Consider the following 18,347-nt stretch of genomic DNA (forward strand, 5'->3'; position numbering starts at 1 on the left):
CATGTGGCAAAAAGGCTAGTTTAGGCAATGGTAAGGATTTGGGGCCTTTCATGCATTCTACCATGGCAGTAATAAGTGCCATAAAAAATTAAATTAGGATGATAGAGACGTGTGTGTGTGTGTGTGTGTGTGTGTATGTAAATATACAGGGGTGGGTAAAAGGTTTACATTTGTTCATATGGAAAATAATACAATAATAAATAAATAATAATACAAGAATTAACCCTGTGTTTTGTGTATTCAAAATTATAAACCTGCTTTTGTCCACCACTATATATAGGCCTTTTAAATACAAAATTGGAATTAATTCACATAATTGGATAGTCAACTTTTTCATTTACTGTGATACCCATCATGTATGTATACTGTTTCCAACTTCTTAACCATTTTAGGCCGTTTAACATTTTCTACTCCTCATGATTTGTTGAATGTTTATCTCTTAAGGCACTTAACATGTATTATTTATGTCATCTTTAGAAACAGCCTTATGAAATAGATACTCTTACTGTCCCCACTTTACCGATGAGGAACTGAGGTACAGAGAGGCTAAGTACCTGGCCATAAGCCATCCACTTTAATAAGGGGCAGAGACAGGATATGGCGCTGGGCAGTCTGTCTCAATACATCACCTTGTGTAGACTTACACAAGTGTAAAAGATGTATTCACGTCTCTGAATAATTCTCTAGGTAATTTCCTAGCAGTGGAGTATTGGGTCCCAAGGTAATTGTCACACGGAAAGGAATATTATTTTCATTTTGTTGCCACTTGACTGATTACCTCAAGGTTGTTGCAGGAATAATTGGTCCCTCCCACTCCAAGATGGTAAAATGCTGGTGAACTGCTGGAATATATACACTTCCTCGGAGAGCTTCAATAAGTAGGCCCGGAATTGGATCTGTGGAGGGCTGAGAACTAGCCCGGGCCAATGAGCCATCCTGCCTGAGAGCAGGCCAGAGTGGCAGGCAGGCCCGTGCAAGTCTCGGCTCCACGCCAGCTCCGGGTCCAGTTGTTATCACAGACAGTGCTGGGCTCTGCACATGATGGCCACGTCTTGTATCAAAGGACAGCTGCACCTGGAGCCGGTGTGACTCTACAGCCCCTCGCGCATTAGGCTCCCTGGTCCCTCATGTGGTTGGAATGAGCAGACATGGGAAGAAGGGGGTGATTTCAAGGGATTGGCAGAAAGTGCAGACAACTTAACGAAGGGCTGACCCTCAGAGTAGCAGGTTTTCTACGTGTCTCGTCCTTTTTCCATTTTTGTTTTTATCATCCTGCCAGTCTGAGCTATATGGCTACCTGTCTGATACTTCCTACTTTGGAACAGTGGAGGAAATGAATGGAGAGGAAGAGAAATCTGGTAGAGTTTTCATTATTAAGAGTTCTAGCCAGCCGGGTGGTTCAGTGGATCGAGCGTCGTCCTATACACCAAGAGGTTGCTGGTTTGATTCCCGGCAGGGCATGTGCCTGGGTTATGGGCTCCATCCCCAGTAGGGGTGTGTAGGAGGCAGCCAATTGATGTTTCTCTCTCATCTATGTTTCTCTCTCTCTCCCTCTCTCAATAAAAACATTAAAAAATAAAAAGTTCTGAATCAAAGCTGGGATAGAGATATGATTAAATTGAAAATTTGGGATTTTCTGTAGATTGGGTTTCCAAGGTTAATGATTGCCAGTGAATATGCAAAGCCACACACTACTTTTGCTACCTCTAAGTGTTCAAGATAATATGTCTGTTGTGTATTTTGTGCCTAAGACTTTTTTCTTTCTTTCTTTTTTTTTTTTTTTGCTTCAGGTTAGTAGCAAAGATGAAGATTTTCTTGATCTTTCTGTCGATGTGGAGCAGAATACATCCATTACCCACTGCCTAAGGTAACCTCATGAATTCTGAGTGTGGTCTGAGCTTTTGATCAGGCTAGTAAATAAGTGGGGGAAATATCCCATATTTCTTTAGGAAATAATCTTCCTTTCTGTTAAACCCATACAATACCATTTCCTATTTCTTTTTTTCCAAGAGAGATTGAAAATAAGGGTATGTGGTCTGGAGAAAAGTCCTTTGGAGAAGAGGGAGGATCAAATGGAAGCTGTTAGTCATTAAGTTTTTAATCTTTATTACAGATGTATTAAAGGGCTTTCTTTTCTCTCTCTCTCTCTCTCTCTCTCTCTCTCTCTCTCACACACACACACACACACACACATACATACACATACACACTCTTACATAATTAATTGCTATAGATGCCTGCCATTCCTTTATTTTTCTAAGCTAATCTATTCTGTTTTTTAAAAAAATCATGCACTTTTGAGCTGAGAACCAATGAGGAAATTGCCTTTTCCTCCAACTTCCAGCATTGTATGGAGATCATTCATGGGGAAAATGGCTCCTCACTAGGGTTGAGTGGAGGTGAGGAGCCCGGAGTATGAGAACAGTACGTGCGCAAGATCACGATAGGCATTGCATGCTTGAGCTGTGCTCCAAGTTGCTGTAAAGACATGGCTTCCTTTTCCCCTCCGCACTCTCCTCTTTCCTCTCTTTCCAACAAGAGGTCGTGAGTGCTCACAGTGAGCCAGGCCTTGTGTGGACACTGGAAAGGGGAATGAGCACCAGATACGCCTGTCGCAGCACTTACATGCGGTGGGATCTGAAGATGGTGATCGGTGCTTTGAAGGAAATGAAACAGGTCTGGAGAGTGAGGGAGCCAGTGTAGACTGTGGTCATTGCTCAGGTGCTGCAGCTCCGGCGCTTTAAGGTGTCATCACGTGGCAGTAGGAGTAGGGTGGCGGACTTGTTCTTTCAGGAGTGCGGGGGACTTGGAGACGCGGATTAGAGAGACTGCTGTGGCGGTTAACTGTCGGAAAGTCACCTTATGTGGAAGAGCTTGATTCGTCTGGGGGTTAGGTATTGTGAGAGCTGGGGGTGGATTGCTCTCCCATCTCCCAGGAGCCTGATGCCACCGCACACCCCCCTCCCCCCCCCCCAACACTGTGCTGATGGGTACCTCAGCGCTTCCTGTTGGTTTGGCATGTCAGCCCTTGTCTGCAAATGCCTTAGGTCCTGGGGTCTAGGAAAAGTTTACCTCTTTGCAAAGAGAAGGATGGCCTCTTTTTCTTCAGAATGGTCCCATTTATGACATGGGTTCTTAATCTTCCTGTGAAAATAAGCCATTTTTTATTTTCCCAAGGTTTTATAATCTCAGGGAATATAGAAACAATTGAGGCTGTGCTAACATTAGTCGCAGATGAGGGGGATGGGAGAAAGGGTATTTGTTCATACCCTTTCTTTGAAAGGGGAGTTAGGGAGGTTGACTACTCCCCTTCTTAGCATGATCTGGGCTGTTCAAAAAGGCAGACAGCAGTGGCCTTAGCTTTGAGGCCAACCAGGTAAAGGGCCAATGGTTAGTTAAAATTTCAACCTTCGGGAACCCAGATTTGTGTATTCATTTTTTTTTTTTTCTTTTCTGGAGAAATGTACTTATTGGCCATGCATACCCGAGGAGAGCAGGCTAGAGGCATTCGGAAATGTTAAAGCTGGGAAGGGTGAGTACGAAATAGCCTGGGAAAACCTTTCATCCAACATGAGATTCTCATTTGATGGGACTGTGCAGGCTGATATTCCTGAAATGCCTGCCCATCCTCATTTTATATCCTTAAACTAGACCGTGACTGACTTAGCTGCACCTGCCCTCACATACGCCTAAGACCTCACCGCCCAACACCTGCCAGGTGTTGTCATCGCAGAGCTCTGCGATGGGCAGCAGATTCCCAACCTCCGCGAGAGGGACCTGCAGGAGGAAGGCCAGCTTTTTCCATCTGAGACAAAAGATGAGGAGTGATTCTGATCTATTTTTGGCCCTTTTCATGGTTTAATTTGGTTTGCATTCTTGAAGGCTTGTTTTTAAAATTAGAATTCTGAAGTTTTTTTTTTTTTTAACATCATGACTCCATTTCTCTTCTGATGTGATATTTTTATCTTTCATTTGATGATGAAAAAGTAAAAAAGAAAAAAAAATTCAAGCTAAAATTGTGGTATTTAAATGTCATATTTTTGCCACTTCCTTCCAGAATGGTTTTTGGTGATCAGTTACAATGTGTGTTCAGTGAACTTTTGTCCCAGAGAAATGATGGTATAAAATGGAGTTAAGTTCAGGATACAGGATCCATATTGTCGCTGAGCTATAATTCTGATACTTCAAATCTCAGTACTGTGTCTTAGGCAAGGTGAGCCCTCTTTACCCTAGGAGGATACCAAGTAAGTTTTTTTTTTTCCCTTTTGAAAAGTTAAGGGATGGCCTCAGGCAAAAACTTAAAATACGTGAAGTTCATCTCAGTTAACCTCACGCGGCCCTTTCTACTTTTGTGCCTTAGCCCCTCCTGTGGCTCCTTCACAGAAACTTACCGTTGTCCTCAGAGTGCTCCCCGTTCTGAGGCCACCTTCCTCCTCCCCTGTCTTCCTCTCATTTAAATTCCCCCTCTCCCAGGGAGGCCAGCCAGGAGGGAAGGAGCCTTTTAATACTCCTAAAGCTCTATTTTAAAAATTAATCTTAGTTTTTAAAATTCCTTTTCTACTTATTTTGAGAAATTGCTTTCATGTACTAAGTTCATGAAGTCCCACCTCACTTCTTTGGCACGCTCTCATCTCTCAGTTTTACGGTCCTGCGTTTCAGATTTGGTTGTTGTTATGTGGTGTTTTCTAATATCTGACATATAACTTTTTCTCATGGATTCCTATTTTTAATCTTTCTTTATATTCTAGTCAGTGGTTAGGTTGGTACAAATCAAGGCCCAGGCCATATTCAACTTCGGCGAGCCTGGGCCCCTATTTTTAATTAATTTCCTGGTGATTCTGATACCACCAAAGTTTAAGAACCACTGCTCTAGATCTTTGCCCCTCAAACAGGGGGTCGTGGGCTTGCACCACTGTTGTTACCTGGCATCTCATTAGAACCACAGCATCTCAGGTCTCCCCCAAGAATGAATGAATGAATCAGAATCTGCATTTGGACAAGATCGCCAAGAGATTCAAATGCATGTGAATGTTTGCAGAGCAGTACATTGGAGCCACCTGGGTCGCTTTAAGAACAATGCCTGGGTTCTCCCTGGAGAGATTCTGACGTAATTGATGGGGGGGCAAGTGAGGGGGCTGATACGGAGATTGAGATTGTTTTTAAAGTTCCCCAGGTGATTCTAAGGAACAGCCAGGAGAACCACTGCTCTCGGTTCCAGAACAAAGCTTCCCAGTTGGTGTGCATGGTAACTGGGCCGCAGGTGTGTGTCATGCCTCCGCTCCTAGCGGCCGAGCAGAGCCACAGGAGCAGCGCATCAGGCTCCCGCAGCTCCTTGCTGCGTAGTATCATTTTCTCTGTGCGCCACGCCGTGGGCACTATCCAGAAGCATTGCTTGAGAATTTTTTAAAAACCAATTTTTGAGCTATTGTGTTGAGTGGGAAAGTAGTTAAGATTTTAATGAAAAAAAAATGTATCAAATATAGACATTACCTTGGACATGATAGCCATCTTTACAAGTATATAACATTCCCATCCATGAACATAGTCTTTCTCCATTTTTTTTCAAGTTTTTTTGGTATACATTTCCATAAGATTGTATAGTCTTTTTATTTATAAAGGTGTGCATTTTATATTACATTTGTTCCCAAATTGTGTGTGTGTGTGTATATATATTTAAATATATTTTTATTGATTTCAGAGAGAGAGGGAGAGAGACATCAATGATGAGAGAGAATCATTGATTGGCTGCCTCCTGCAGGCCCTCTGCTGGGAATCGAGCTTGCAACCCGGGCATGTGCCCTGACCAGGAATCAAACGGTGACCTTCCTGGTTTGTAGGTCAATGCTCAACCACTGAGACACACTGGCGGGTCCCCAAAGTATATTTTTAAATAGTGTTTTACTGCCACTATGACTCTTTTGAAAGAAATACAAGGAGTTTTGTGTTTTTTCTCTAACCTCGTCTCTGCTTTAGTAATTGATCTGCTCTTGGAAAAAGGTCTCTGCTCTTTCCTTCCCCTCTGACTTTGTTATTGCACAGTTTCCTCACCTTTGTTGCCTGCTTTTGTTCCAGCAGTTATACAATAGCAACTGACAGGCCTGGTCTGCCTCAGGGTTTCCTGCTGGTCACCCCCTTTCCTCGCCTAGCCTCACTTCTCACTTCTCAACTCACAGACCCCCTAAAAGCCTGACCCTGTCCTCATGGCAGCCAGCTCCCAGCCAGCTGGTGGTCATTTGTAAAGTGGGCCCTTAAATTAGGGACTAACCTCTGTATTTCTGCTATCTGGGCCTACACATATTTCAGGAAACTGCCTTCGAGAAATGCAGTAAGCAGAAACCCCTGTCCATTGCTCTGCCTGCGTTAGTTTTCTGTTCTCTGGCTGGATACAGAGGTTTGTCTGTGGTGGATGTACCCCGGGTGTGCATCTCCACTGCCACCCATTCGCACCTCTCCCTCTCCCAGCCCCCACCTCGTCCACCCCGTAAGCCTGTGCAGGCCAAGCACTGCTTTCACATCCGCTCCTTCTCTGAAGAGTTGCCTGGATTCATTCAGCTGAATGTGAGACTGTATTATGCACCAAGCACTTGAAGTCGGGATGGAGTGTAATTGCCTTCTAAATTGTTTCCTGGCCTTCGACCCCCTCCGGCTCTTCCTCCGTGGCGCTGCCAGAAGTGGTATTTGTAGAAAGCACCGTCTGGTTATGTCTTCTCTTTGCTGAGACTGGTTAGTGGGGCTCCAGAGCCGCAGGGTCCACGCCAGCTTCTCAGCAGCGTACTCGCCGTGCCTCCGTGCCTCTGTCAGCGTTCCCTGCATCTGCAATGCTTGACTCCTATCCCCCAGCACTTTTCCCCTCCGACAGCCTGACTCGGGCATCGCCCCCGGGGAAATGTCCTGAATGACCCCAGTTCAAGGTCATGTCTCCTCCCGTGCTTTCCCTGGACTCGGTGCATACTCCTCTGCTTTTGTTCAGCCGGCTGCATTATTGAGGGCCGTGAGCATTGTTCTCCGTGCTTGGCTACAGCAGTGAGGCAGACGGGGTCAGTGCCCACAAAGAGGAGAGACACGTACTAAATGAATGAGAGGATGGTTTCAGAGAGCAGTGAGTGCTCCGAAGAAAACCAGACAGCAGCGGGCTGGGGCTGGGCTGGGTGGGTCTGGAGCAAGTGGACAGGGAAGTCTTCTGGCAAGAGGTGTCATTTACACCGAGCTCCGAATGAGCGAAGTAGCATGGAAGCATCTGGAAAGGAGTACCTGCAAGTGCCAAGAGGCAGGGAGAGCGTGGAACGTGAGCTACAGGAGAAGGCTGGCCCGTGTGGCTGGAACAGAGTGAAGGGCGTGGGCAAGGCCGGAGATGAGGTCAGAAGAGCTGTCAGATCTGAAGACGGCTGGCCTGTCCCATGGCAAGGAGTTTGGATCTTATTCACAAGTGCACTGAGGAGCTGTTGGAGGGTTTAGGGGAATCAGCAGTGTGAAGTGATTTATGTTGGACTTGCACTGAGCACCAAATGTCTGCGACTCACCTGTGCACGTTTCTGTAGGCTGAGCTGTGTGAGGGCAGGGACTCTGCGAATCTCTGGCACCTAGTCCCAAGCACTGTTGGTAAATATTTGGGAATTTAATGAACAAACAATCCATGTTTTCTTTTGATAAGCTCTGTTTAAGTGGTTGAGTCTTTCACTTGTGAATAATAGCATTTTCGATTTAAAAAATATATATTTTAACTGATTTCAGACAGGATGGGAGAGGGAGTGAGAGAGAGAATCATTAATGATGAGAGAGAATCATCAGTCTGCTGCCTCCTGCACACCCCCTACTGGGGATCGAGCCCGCAATCCAGGCATGTGCCCTGACTGGAAATGGAACTGTGACCTCCTGGTTCATAGGTCGACACTCAACCATTGAGCCACACTGGCTTGGCTAACATTTTCAGTTTAGTCAAATGTGACCGTTCTGGTTCTGGGACACTCCCCTTGCATAAGGAAATGTCACAGACCTTTTCAAGACTCTGGGGTGTTATTATATTCTGGATGTTCTTTCTGCCTTTGAAGTAGTACCACAGGAATGTTAAATAGAATCTCAGGGACCAGAAAGAATGAAAAGCCATGACATTTAAAAAATGAATCTATCAGTAGGCTATAAGTCAAATGCAGACATAACATCACAATGGCATTTGTTCTCAAAAGGAGGGAGGCCAACGTTCATGCCATCCAGGGTGTGGGGCCGGGAGGAAGCCGGCACATGCTGAGCATTGGGACTTTCTTGGTTCCATATAAGGACAGTTGTATATGGTTTCTATGCCCTTATCTTCACTTTTAAGCTCTTAGGAAATACAGACCTGAGATGTGCCATTTATCATTCCTGTACAACAGTCCCAGTAATTTTATGGGATTGACGTTTTTGGACTCAACTTTGCGGTGGGTATTTAATATAGTTAGTATTTTTCTATTATAATTTGTATCTCCAATTTACAGGTGTTCTTTGTTAAACACTGAGTTTTTTCCGAATCATTTGGAAACATCTGTCTGTGTCCCATTAAATAAAGCTATAGGTGAACATCTCTCCTGGTGGAATCATAGTCCAACCCAGTAGACTCGCTCTAATGGCATCATACTTGTAAAAAGGATCTTTTCTCATCACTCCTCTACCTACACTCAATTAAAGATTACCCTACAGGTGATAGAGCGTTTAAAACTCAGTACACCAAGCACAGTTTGGACTTCTTTTTAAGCTGTAAATATTTTTCTCTGCAGAGACTTCAGCAACACAGAAACACTGTGTAGTGAACAGAAATATTATTGTGAAACGTGCTGCAGCAAACAGGAGGCCCAGAAAAGGTACGTAAAGGACTTAGCTCAAGAGGCTGGCTTTGTGTCTGGAGGGGGAGCCAGCTCGGGAAGCCTGCCAGATCTGATTTTGAATCCCAGTTCCGTAGGCTCATAGCCAAGGAGCTTTGGGGAAGTCATTTGCCTTTGTCACGGGTAAAAGTAGTATAAGAATGCCCACCTTGGAGAGTTGTCCATTCGTATGATTATTTGCTCATTTGGTCACTCATGCATTCCTTCCACAAATATTGATTGAGTGCTCCTATGTGCCCTGGGTAAACAAGTGGTCATCAGATCCAGTCACTGTCGTCTTGGGGTTAAAGGCGCACTATTAAAAGGACCTAGTAGAGTACATGACATATAGTTGTCACTCAGTAATGTTGTTAGTATTGCCCAAACATTGGAACTTCTTTTTGTTTTAATCCTCACCCGAGGATATGTTTATTGATTTCAGAGAGAGTGGAAGGGAGGGTGGGGGGAGAGAGAGGGAGAGAGATATCTGTGTGAGAGAGAATCATCCATCTGCTGCCTCCTGTACACACCTTGACTGGGGATCAAACCTGCAACCGAAGTACATGCGTTGACTGGGAATTGAAACTGCAACCTTTTGGTGGACAGATGACGCTCCAATCAACTGAGCCACCCAGCGAGGGCAGAGCTTCTTAGAAGATATGAGGTTAAAAAATTAATTATTTGATAAGGAGTCATGAGGAAGTCAGTAACACATCAGTTATATGGATAGCTGATAGGAAAGTTATCACATTCTGAACGGATGTAGGACCCAAGGTTGCCCATCCCTTTCCCACCACCAGTTACAGCTCTTGGACAATCTGAGGTAACCAGTGCTTCCCTGTTATTTTCCCCCAGAAGCCAAGAAACTTGACATTTTAATTATCCTGTGAAGTCTCCCTGTGAGTTACATTTACCCGGCCCCTGGTTGTGGAATGCTCTCAGTAACTCATAGATGCTCATTACTGCCATCTAAACCCTCAGAGGCCCGAGGCTGAGGATGAAATAATTCCTCTGCCCAGCCTCCCAGCCCTTCTCATCTTTCCTTGCTGCATCTAAACGTACAGAAGGTTAGTCACTGTGGCAGGTGGAGCGTGGGTGGTATGCACTTCTCTCTCCTTAGTGGTCAGGGAAGCTCACCTCTGCTCCCATCCATATACCTAGGCCAGCCCAGGTCTTCCGATGTGGCAGGAAGGTGATTTCTGTGCAGCCCTGGAGGTCTCGCACATTAAAATGTCATGTACTTCTATAGAATAGGAGGTTCCCCATAATTCATATGTTTCTGCTGATGTTATTTTGCTTACATTTTTATGAACAGGGTTTTACCTTAAAAGATTCCTGAATAGTATTCTCTTAAAATTTGTCCCTTTCAAATAATATGCATCAAGATGTATACACAAGCTGAGCAGGATGTACCCAAATTCAGGACATTCATAGACAGGGCCCTGGAAGGTGCCTGGAGGACACTCTGTCCTACCAGTGCTCACTACAGAGACTGTGGTCTTTGTGACTTTCTACCAAGGAATATTAACGGCCCTCGGGTGAGAAAAGCTTTCTGTGTTTATATAAGTTTGGGAAATTCTGCATCAAACAACAGAAAACCGTTCCTTGAGTGTGGATTTCTCAAAACCACTGTGCTAAGGTGCAGGGAGGAGCTTCAAAACAGTGGCATTGTCCAAACTGGGTCACAGAAACCCCACCCTGTTAGCGTCTCCAGGGCGCTGAGGAGCCCAGTTTGGGAAATGGAGCGCTGAGCCAACCCCTGAACAGGACCCTGAGCCAGAGAAGGGAAATGACGGGCCCAAGAGCACAGAGGGAGTGGGAGTGAGCCTGGCACATTTGGTTTCCTGATGCCAGTGGCTGGCAGTGGCTGTTCATCCCTCTGGTCCTTGGGACCTGGAAGTCCAGACCACACCCTTCTGCTTGTCCTCGCCCCAGTGTCCTCTCCCCAGAGCTGCCACCCTCCTGTCCAGGATCTCAGGAAGGGGCTGGGGAGGGGTACCCAGGTGCTATTCCTCCCTAGCAGGCTGGGCAGTGACAGAGAGCGATCGCACTCCCTAATTTTATTGGTACAGAAGTTCTGGAATGTCTCCTCTCACTCCACAGTGCCCCAGGCTGCGTTTTTCTCTGGCCGACTGTGCTCAGTTAGCCGAGGATGTGGGAGAAGTAACCTCTACACAAGTGAGCAGACTTTTACTCTTATGAGTGGTTGGTCATTTGCAGTTGGTTAGACCCCTCCTGCTCTCCATCTGCAGGCAACAGTGGATTCTGTTTCCCTAACGGGTCGGGTACAACTGGGTTTCTATTTCACGGTTCCGTAGGATGAGAGTGAAAAAGCTGCCCATGATTTTGGCCCTGCACCTGAAGCGGTTCAAGTACATGGAGCAGCTGCACAGGTACACCAAGCTCTCCTACCGCGTGGTCTTCCCGCTGGAGCTGCGGCTCTTCAACACCTCCAGCGACGCTGTGAACCTGGACCGCATGTATGACCTGGTGGCCGTGGTGGTGCACTGTGGCAGGTACGGACCAGCGGCAGCGGGGTGCACGTGGGAAGTGGGGGGGGTCATCCCTGTGCCGAAGCAGACCCAGCTGGGCCTTTCCTGGGCTGTGAGTCCCAGTAATAATGGGACTATTTGTGGAATCTTTTCCAAGCTCTTGTATATATATCATCTAAAACAAATATAAATGTGTCTACATGCACACATAAAGTGAAATCAACTGCATTATGATAAGATAATCTAAATGTTTTATCACAAGGGAAATAATAAATCTTTGGTTATAAATGATGCTTGGGAGGAGTTTGAAATAACTTGAAGGCATAAATGCTTATGCTATGATTTTAATTTTTAAAAAGCCAGGTTACAGGTTATGTGATTTCAAAAGTATTTTAAGATCTATGACTAAAGACAAAGCAGTAAATCAGAGTTCAGTTTTCTGGCATTTTGAATGATTGAAAATGTACTCTTAAAAAATATTGTTTATGTATTTCTCAGTCTTTGCCCGACATTCCATGAGAAGTATATAATCAGGCCCTGGCTGTGTGACTTAGTTGGTTTAGGAGTCACCCCGTAAACCGAGAGGTTGCCGGCTCAGTCCCCGGTAAGGGGCGTGCAGGAGGCAGCCCAGCAGTGTTGCGCTTTCACATCGATATTTCTTTTCCTCTCTCTCCCTCTCCTGTCCTCTCTCTCTAAAAATCAATAAATTATTTTAAAAAAAAACACACAACCACAGCAAAGTCTATTTTTAAAAAGTACATAATCAGAAGAGAAAGAGAGAGAAGGCCCCTACATAGAGAAGAACAGTGTTTTGCTGAAACTCCTTTGATTAAATCTTTTTTATAATTAAATCTTTTCCGTAATTTGGAGATGCCTGAGCGTGGAAAGGCTGCTGAGGCCCCCTTGTTTTCCGTTGCTCAGCTGGCGTCGGTGTGTGCCCTCTTCCTGGGTGGGCACAGCTCTCCCTGCCCTCACGGGTTCTGGATTGGGACGAGCTGCAGTGCGGGTGTCTTCCTCAGCATCTTTCCTCGGTCGGGCTGTGGTGCATGGACTATTCCGGGAGGTGCACAGCTCCACATGGAGGAGTGGATGGATGAGCTTTTAATCCTGTGTTGGGGTGGATGGTATCCTGAGCTGTCACGTCACATCTGAAGCACCCCTGTTTTGTCCTGCACATATTGACCAACTTCAGGTCACTGGATATTTTGTGTTCTCAGTTATATTTCTCGGGCAGTGATAAGCCGGCTTTGTGTTTTCCCTGAGGAATAGTTCTGACAGGTCCCTTTGAAGAACCCAGGGGCCCAGTGATCTGGAAGCTGGCCAGGGACACTAGGTGGGACCATGGCAGGGCTTAGGAAGAGGAGGTTTTGGGGAGGCAGGCCTGGTACCTGGAGGGCATCGTGCTGAGGCGGGGCAGTGTGATGGGGAAACAAGCGCTCAGATTTGTAGGCTACGCATGGGTTTTCAGTAGGATCTCTGTGAGTGCCAACTGTGATCCTGGGAGCACTGGGGAGGGCACGGCGGAGACCCATTGAGGAGACAGGACGAGCGGGAGACCGGGCTCGGGACAGTCAGCCTCTGTGATGGGTGCACGAGGTCAGAGCAGCCCTGGCAGCTAGGGCGAGTGGGTGCTGAGTCACACATGCTGCTCACTGGGATTCTTTACATTCTTCCCACCAGAGGCACATTGTTCTGATACGCAGAGCAGGACTGGCCGGGGGCACCGGGAAGCTCTGGGGTTAGGGAGCTGAGCCCTTCTCTGTGCCAGGGCCTCCTGGCTCACGGTGGCAGTGGGTGCACAGCCTCACTCACTGATATCTGCTGCCAGCTCTTTTGAACCCTTGTTTCCTGGGTCCCTGGGCAGGATCTGAAGGTACAGAACACTTTATGATTTTGATTCATACTGTGAGGAATGAACCAAGCAGGTGGTGAAGCAAGGGGAGTGATTGGCAGAGATATATCTACCCAGGTGACCTTTTAGCTGAGGCCTCAGGATAACATGGGCCAAGAGTGCAAACACTGGGGGAGGATCGTTTCAGGCAGTTGCAGCGGGTGGAAGGCTCACATGTGAAGGGTGATGTGTGTGAAAGCCGAGGAGAGCAGTGGGCTGGAGCTCAGGGAGGGGGCAGAGGGCTGGGTGAGGTTGGAGAAAGGCAGGAACAGTTCGTGTGGGTCATCTTGTATTTAAAGAAAGTAACCATAGGGAAATACCGCTTTTTAGCTTTAATGATGTATTGCACAAAACAAAACTCTAAATTCAGGATTAAAATCTCATTTGTGCAAATCGTAACTACAGAGTAATAGCTGTTTAGTTGTTCTTCCTACTATTTTTATCTTCTATACTAATAAAAGGGTAATATGCTAATTAGACCCAACATCCAGACAAAGCCATGGTGGTAGGGGCCGAGGTAGAGGCAGTTGGGGGCGATCAGGCTGGCAGGGGAGGGCAGTTAGGGGCAACCAGGCCAGCAGGGGAGGGCAGTTAGGGGTGATCAGGCAGGCAGGCAGGCAGGTGAGTGGTTAGGAGCCAATGGTCCAGGATTGCGAGAGCACAGGGATCGGGCCTAAACTGGCAATCGGACATCCCCCAAGGGGTCCCGGATTGGAGAGGGTGCAGGCCAAGCTGAGGGACACTCCCCCCCCCCACCCCCCCGCACAAATTTCGTGCACCGGGCCTCTAGTTGTATAATATATACCTTTTTATTTTAATGCTTGGTATTATACATTGTGGTTTAGTAACATCTTTCTGAAACTTAAATCAACTCCTCAGAATTTCCCAGGGATCTTCCTGGCTCACTCACAGCAAAGTCCAAAATCTTAGCCATGAGAGCCCCGACCCCCTTTGGCTTTGGCTGCCCCTGGCGCTCTCAGCTCTGGCTGCCTTGTTCTTCCGTAAACATAGCAAGAACTGTATCCCCCAACACCTTTGCACTTGCTGCTCCTTATTCCTGATGCTTCCATCAGGAATAGTCCATGGCTTGTCCCACAGTCCTTTCCTTCAGGGAAATTTTCTTCTGCTCACATCTCATGTTATCAGGCCCCTTCCATCCCTTTATATCAGAGAATGCTGTCCCTCTCCACTCACTATGCCATCCATCGACTTTATTCTTCATGGCCTTTACCACCACTGCAGATGCATCTACATTTTAGTTTGTTTATTCCCTATTCAACCCCTACCCCCACAAAAGTGGGACTTGGTTTTGTTCACTGTGTTTTCTGCTGACAGCCAGAATAGGATCTGGCACATAGTAGGTATGCATACAGTGATTATTTGCTATATTTGTCGAATCTGAATGTCTGTTTTCCCCTGGATTGTGAGTCCTTAGACGCCAGATGTCCACTCATCTCTGCACTCCATCTGCCCAGCATAGCGCCAGCACCTGTTGCTCCTCTGTGAGCCGGCCAGGCCAAGTTCTGCCCTGATGATAGCTTTCTCTAGTGAGTTGCTGCTTATAAAGAAGTAAATGTTAATGGGCTACTGTCTTTTTCTGTCTTTTCCAGCGGTCCTAATCGTGGGCATTATATCACTATTGTGAAAAGTCATGGCTTCTGGCTTTTGTTTGATGACGACATCGTAGAGGTGGGTGTGCAGAGTGCTCTGCGGCAGGGGTGGGGTGGGGATTGCATTTTGAGGAATGTGTGGGTGTGGATGTTTTCTAGAAGAGGCCTGTTTTCCTACCGTCTGACCTTAGAACGACGTACATTTCTCTCAGAACGAAATCCTGCTGCTTCCCTTTCTCTGTGGAGGGAGAAGGGGTGACCATGGCCTCCTTCACACTGTGTTCTGGTCAACTCATCAGCCGTGGACCTGGGAGCTTTATGCCACCATCAGTCATATTTATAATGAGTTCTGCTGCCTCACGCACTATAGTCCTCTCTGGTAAAGACCAAATAATGCACTTCGAAATTCTGTTAAAATTTTCTCATTATACCAAATTTTTCTTGTATTGGTTATTAAAAACTTTATTTTTCAGTCTGTTGGCCCTGGAAAATCTTTATATTATACCCAAGTATTCCAAATGTTGATTTTGTTGTAGAGGCATAGTAGCTGGAGAGAATTCACGCTCAAAGACATGGTCTAGTTTAGCCCATGGGATAAAAAGAAAGGGAAAGAATCATGGTGACTCCCCAGGCCCCAGTTTGCCATTAGAAAGACAGAAGTCCTGGCTCCTCCAGCATGCCCACATGTGGCTGCTGCTAAATTCGAGGGTGGCTTTCTCCCCAGAGATGTGCAGTTCATGCAGTCGTGTCCTCTGCCAAGTCTGTGGAATTGCCGGCTGCCATCGGAAGTTCCCAGTTGTGATTGTATAGCCAACACTGTTCCTGACACTGACTCGTGCATTCCATTAGTTCTCCTGTCCTCCTCCCAGTCGTCACGTTACACAAGTATATTGTTTTATTTCTCTTTTGTTGCAGAAAATTGATGCCCAAGCTATTGAAGAATTCTATGGCCTGACGTCAGATATATCAAAAAATTCAGAATCTGGATATATTTTATTCTATCAGTCACGAGAATAACTTAAAGGACCGTGGGACTAACTCAAGAGGGGGAGTGTTCAAGCACTGTTACTGGGTTCTCTGCGGACTTGCTTCTCCCCGCGGACCACCAATGTATTACTGCGAGTCTCATGATCTGGCTGTGTTAGTCTCTCTCTCTCTCTCTCTCTCTCTCTCTCTCTCTCTGTTTTTTTTCTACATGCAGCACTATTCGTGGTCTTATTTTAGTCTGAGGTAGAAGTTAACTGCAATCAGATTGTAGTAAGATTTATATGAATAACAGTTGCTAATTTTAGGGTCGGGTAAGCATTATGCCACTGGCTGTCCCTGGCTGGATTAGAATGACGTGTCCTAGAATGTCTGCAGTCCGTGTGGAGTCTTAGCTGAGCTTCCTAGGTGGTTTCCAGGGTCTCCTTTCAATGCATTCCTTTACCGGGTCCCTGGAAGCGTTGCTACCCATGTTTAGCTTCTCTGCCTCGAAGGACAGAATTGGGTAGATGTTCACCTTTAGGGCTGCAACTATAGCTTTAAGTGTGTGCAGGTGAAATTGTTTAAAAGTGAGTAACCTCAGATACTAAAACCATCCTCCAGGTGGGACAGGGTGAAGAGCTGTTCAAGGTGCCAGTGTGTGTCCAGGCTGTGCTCACCTCGAGCTAGAATTCCCTGGGGCAAAGAGGGTGGGGAGCTCAGAGCAGGCAAAGCCAGGAGGAGGAAGCTTTCATGGGGAGAGAAAAGTTACTTATCTTTCTACCAAAACCACGTTCAGGAAAATAACTCTCTGCTGTGTGTTCTTAGTGCCACTTTCTTCCGCAAGGTCCGTGCACCGTCTCCCTCCTCTGTCTGGCACTGCTAAGCATCCAGGGCACCTTCCCAGGCCTGGTGTTGGCCTTTCGCAGTCCGTGGTCGCAGGGCGGGGACCCCGGTGGCTGCCTCCAGCGCAGCTCTCCCGAGCAGTCAGACCAACGTCATTCTGTGCCCGGGAGAACGAGGGCACTGCCCCGTTCGGACCAGCTGCGCGCGGGGCCGCTGTTCGCTTTGAGACAGCTCAGCCTGCTCGCTGAGGCGGTGGCAGCCTAGGCCAAGGTGGCACCTTCCCTGGAGGGAAGACCGGAGTTAACTGGCGTGAAGGTGGGTCGAGGGAAGTGTCGGGGTGGGTGGAGGAGGGAGCCAAATGGCAGCGTTTCTTTGACTCAGGCTCCTAGGATGCTTGACAAGACGGAGTTTTTTGGATGAACCTCATCTCACCCTAGTTATTTTTTTCACTTTTGTTATATATGTATTTATTAGATCATTTGAGTATTGGTACCTTTTATTAAAAGGGTTGATGTGGTGTTTTGCCGTGGAGCTGGTTTTTGGTTTCCTACAGATGCTATGAGTCATAGACCTTCCTTCGGGAAGTCGGTTGACCTCCATACACTATAATATACTGTGAACACATGATCTTGTTATCTAATAAATCAGCGAACGAACATACAGGTGTTTGGCATAATGTGAACTAAAATTGAAATGGAAAATGTTAGTGGCCATTTTGCAACAAGTAAGAGCATAGCACTTTATCTAGATGAAAACTGGATTTCTTATCTTTGAAATATCGTGAACTGTTTATTGCTCAGAACTTAAATAAGCATGCTGACACTTCATTTGTTCATGCTTGAAGTGAAATGTTTTACTTTTCACTGGAGAAGACAAAACAGGGTGATCTTCACGTTATTGTTTTATACGAGTGACAAAAGTATACATCGCCTTGTTTAAAGGCAAATTCATATTTATAAATATTTTGTCTGTTTTTTCCTCCATGAAACGTATGCAGTGATCACTTACCGGGAAGGTGAGTTTTTATTCTGTTATTAAGGAGAGATACTTTCCAATTGAAGGTGATTGCTGTAGGGAACTGTTTGTACTATATATAACCCATATATTTGACTGCAGGTTGCAAAGTTTAAGAAAATGATGGTTGATATCTAATATATTTGGAACTGATTCATAAGAAAAACTATTAAAATTATCTTTGAAATGACTCTTGAAGCTAATTTATTAGAAAAAAAATATTTCATTTGGAAGCCTGTGTAAGTAATATCTAAATGCATAGTCATAGATTCAGGATGCCTTTTTTTTCTTATAAAGAGTTTTTTTCCCCAGTGACTTAACTGAAGTAATTCCTTTTAATAGAAAGTGTCAGTTAAAATTCAGTTTTCATGGATAGATTTTTGGAATAAAAAACACAAGAGTGGGGGATGATGCAAGAACATGGAAATGGTCGTGTGATGCAGGAAAAGATTGGGAAAATGCACTTATCCTCCAGCACTCCATCGGGTTTTTAAACTTTAGAGCTATCGGGTAATTTCTCCCTTCTCTTCAATTAGTGAAACAGACGCTAGGCAGCTACTTCCCCCGGGTCATTTCACGTTCTGTAAAGACAGCAGCATGCACACATTTTTCTTTTTCATCCCTCATTCATCCCCCAGAGCAGAGATTGTGTGGGAAACGCCGGACCATTCGGAGGCCAAGGATAGCACAAGGCTCA

General features: G+C 45.9%; 1 protein-coding gene across 1 annotated transcript in view; it reads left to right on the forward strand.

Annotated features, from left to right (window-relative positions):
- The window catches only part of USP46 (ubiquitin specific peptidase 46), a 56,244-nt gene extending 38,403 nt beyond the window's left edge, over positions 1-17,841 (forward strand). The window contains exons 6-10 of the mRNA XM_081088303.1: positions 1,791-1,867; positions 8,751-8,834; positions 11,153-11,350; positions 14,828-14,906; positions 15,743-17,841. Of these exons, the coding sequence (XP_080944429.1) occupies positions 1,791-1,867; positions 8,751-8,834; positions 11,153-11,350; positions 14,828-14,906; positions 15,743-15,844 (540 nt within the window). The 3' untranslated portion in view covers positions 15,845-17,841. The remainder of the gene's footprint in view (positions 1-1,790; positions 1,868-8,750; positions 8,835-11,152; positions 11,351-14,827; positions 14,907-15,742) is intronic.
- Positions 17,842-18,347: the final 506 nt, after the last annotated feature.

The sequence above is a fragment of the Myotis nattereri genome (genome assembly GCF_964212035.1).
Source record: "Myotis nattereri genome assembly, chromosome: 1".
In the NCBI taxonomy this organism is placed as follows: domain Eukaryota; kingdom Metazoa; phylum Chordata; class Mammalia; order Chiroptera; family Vespertilionidae; genus Myotis; species Myotis nattereri.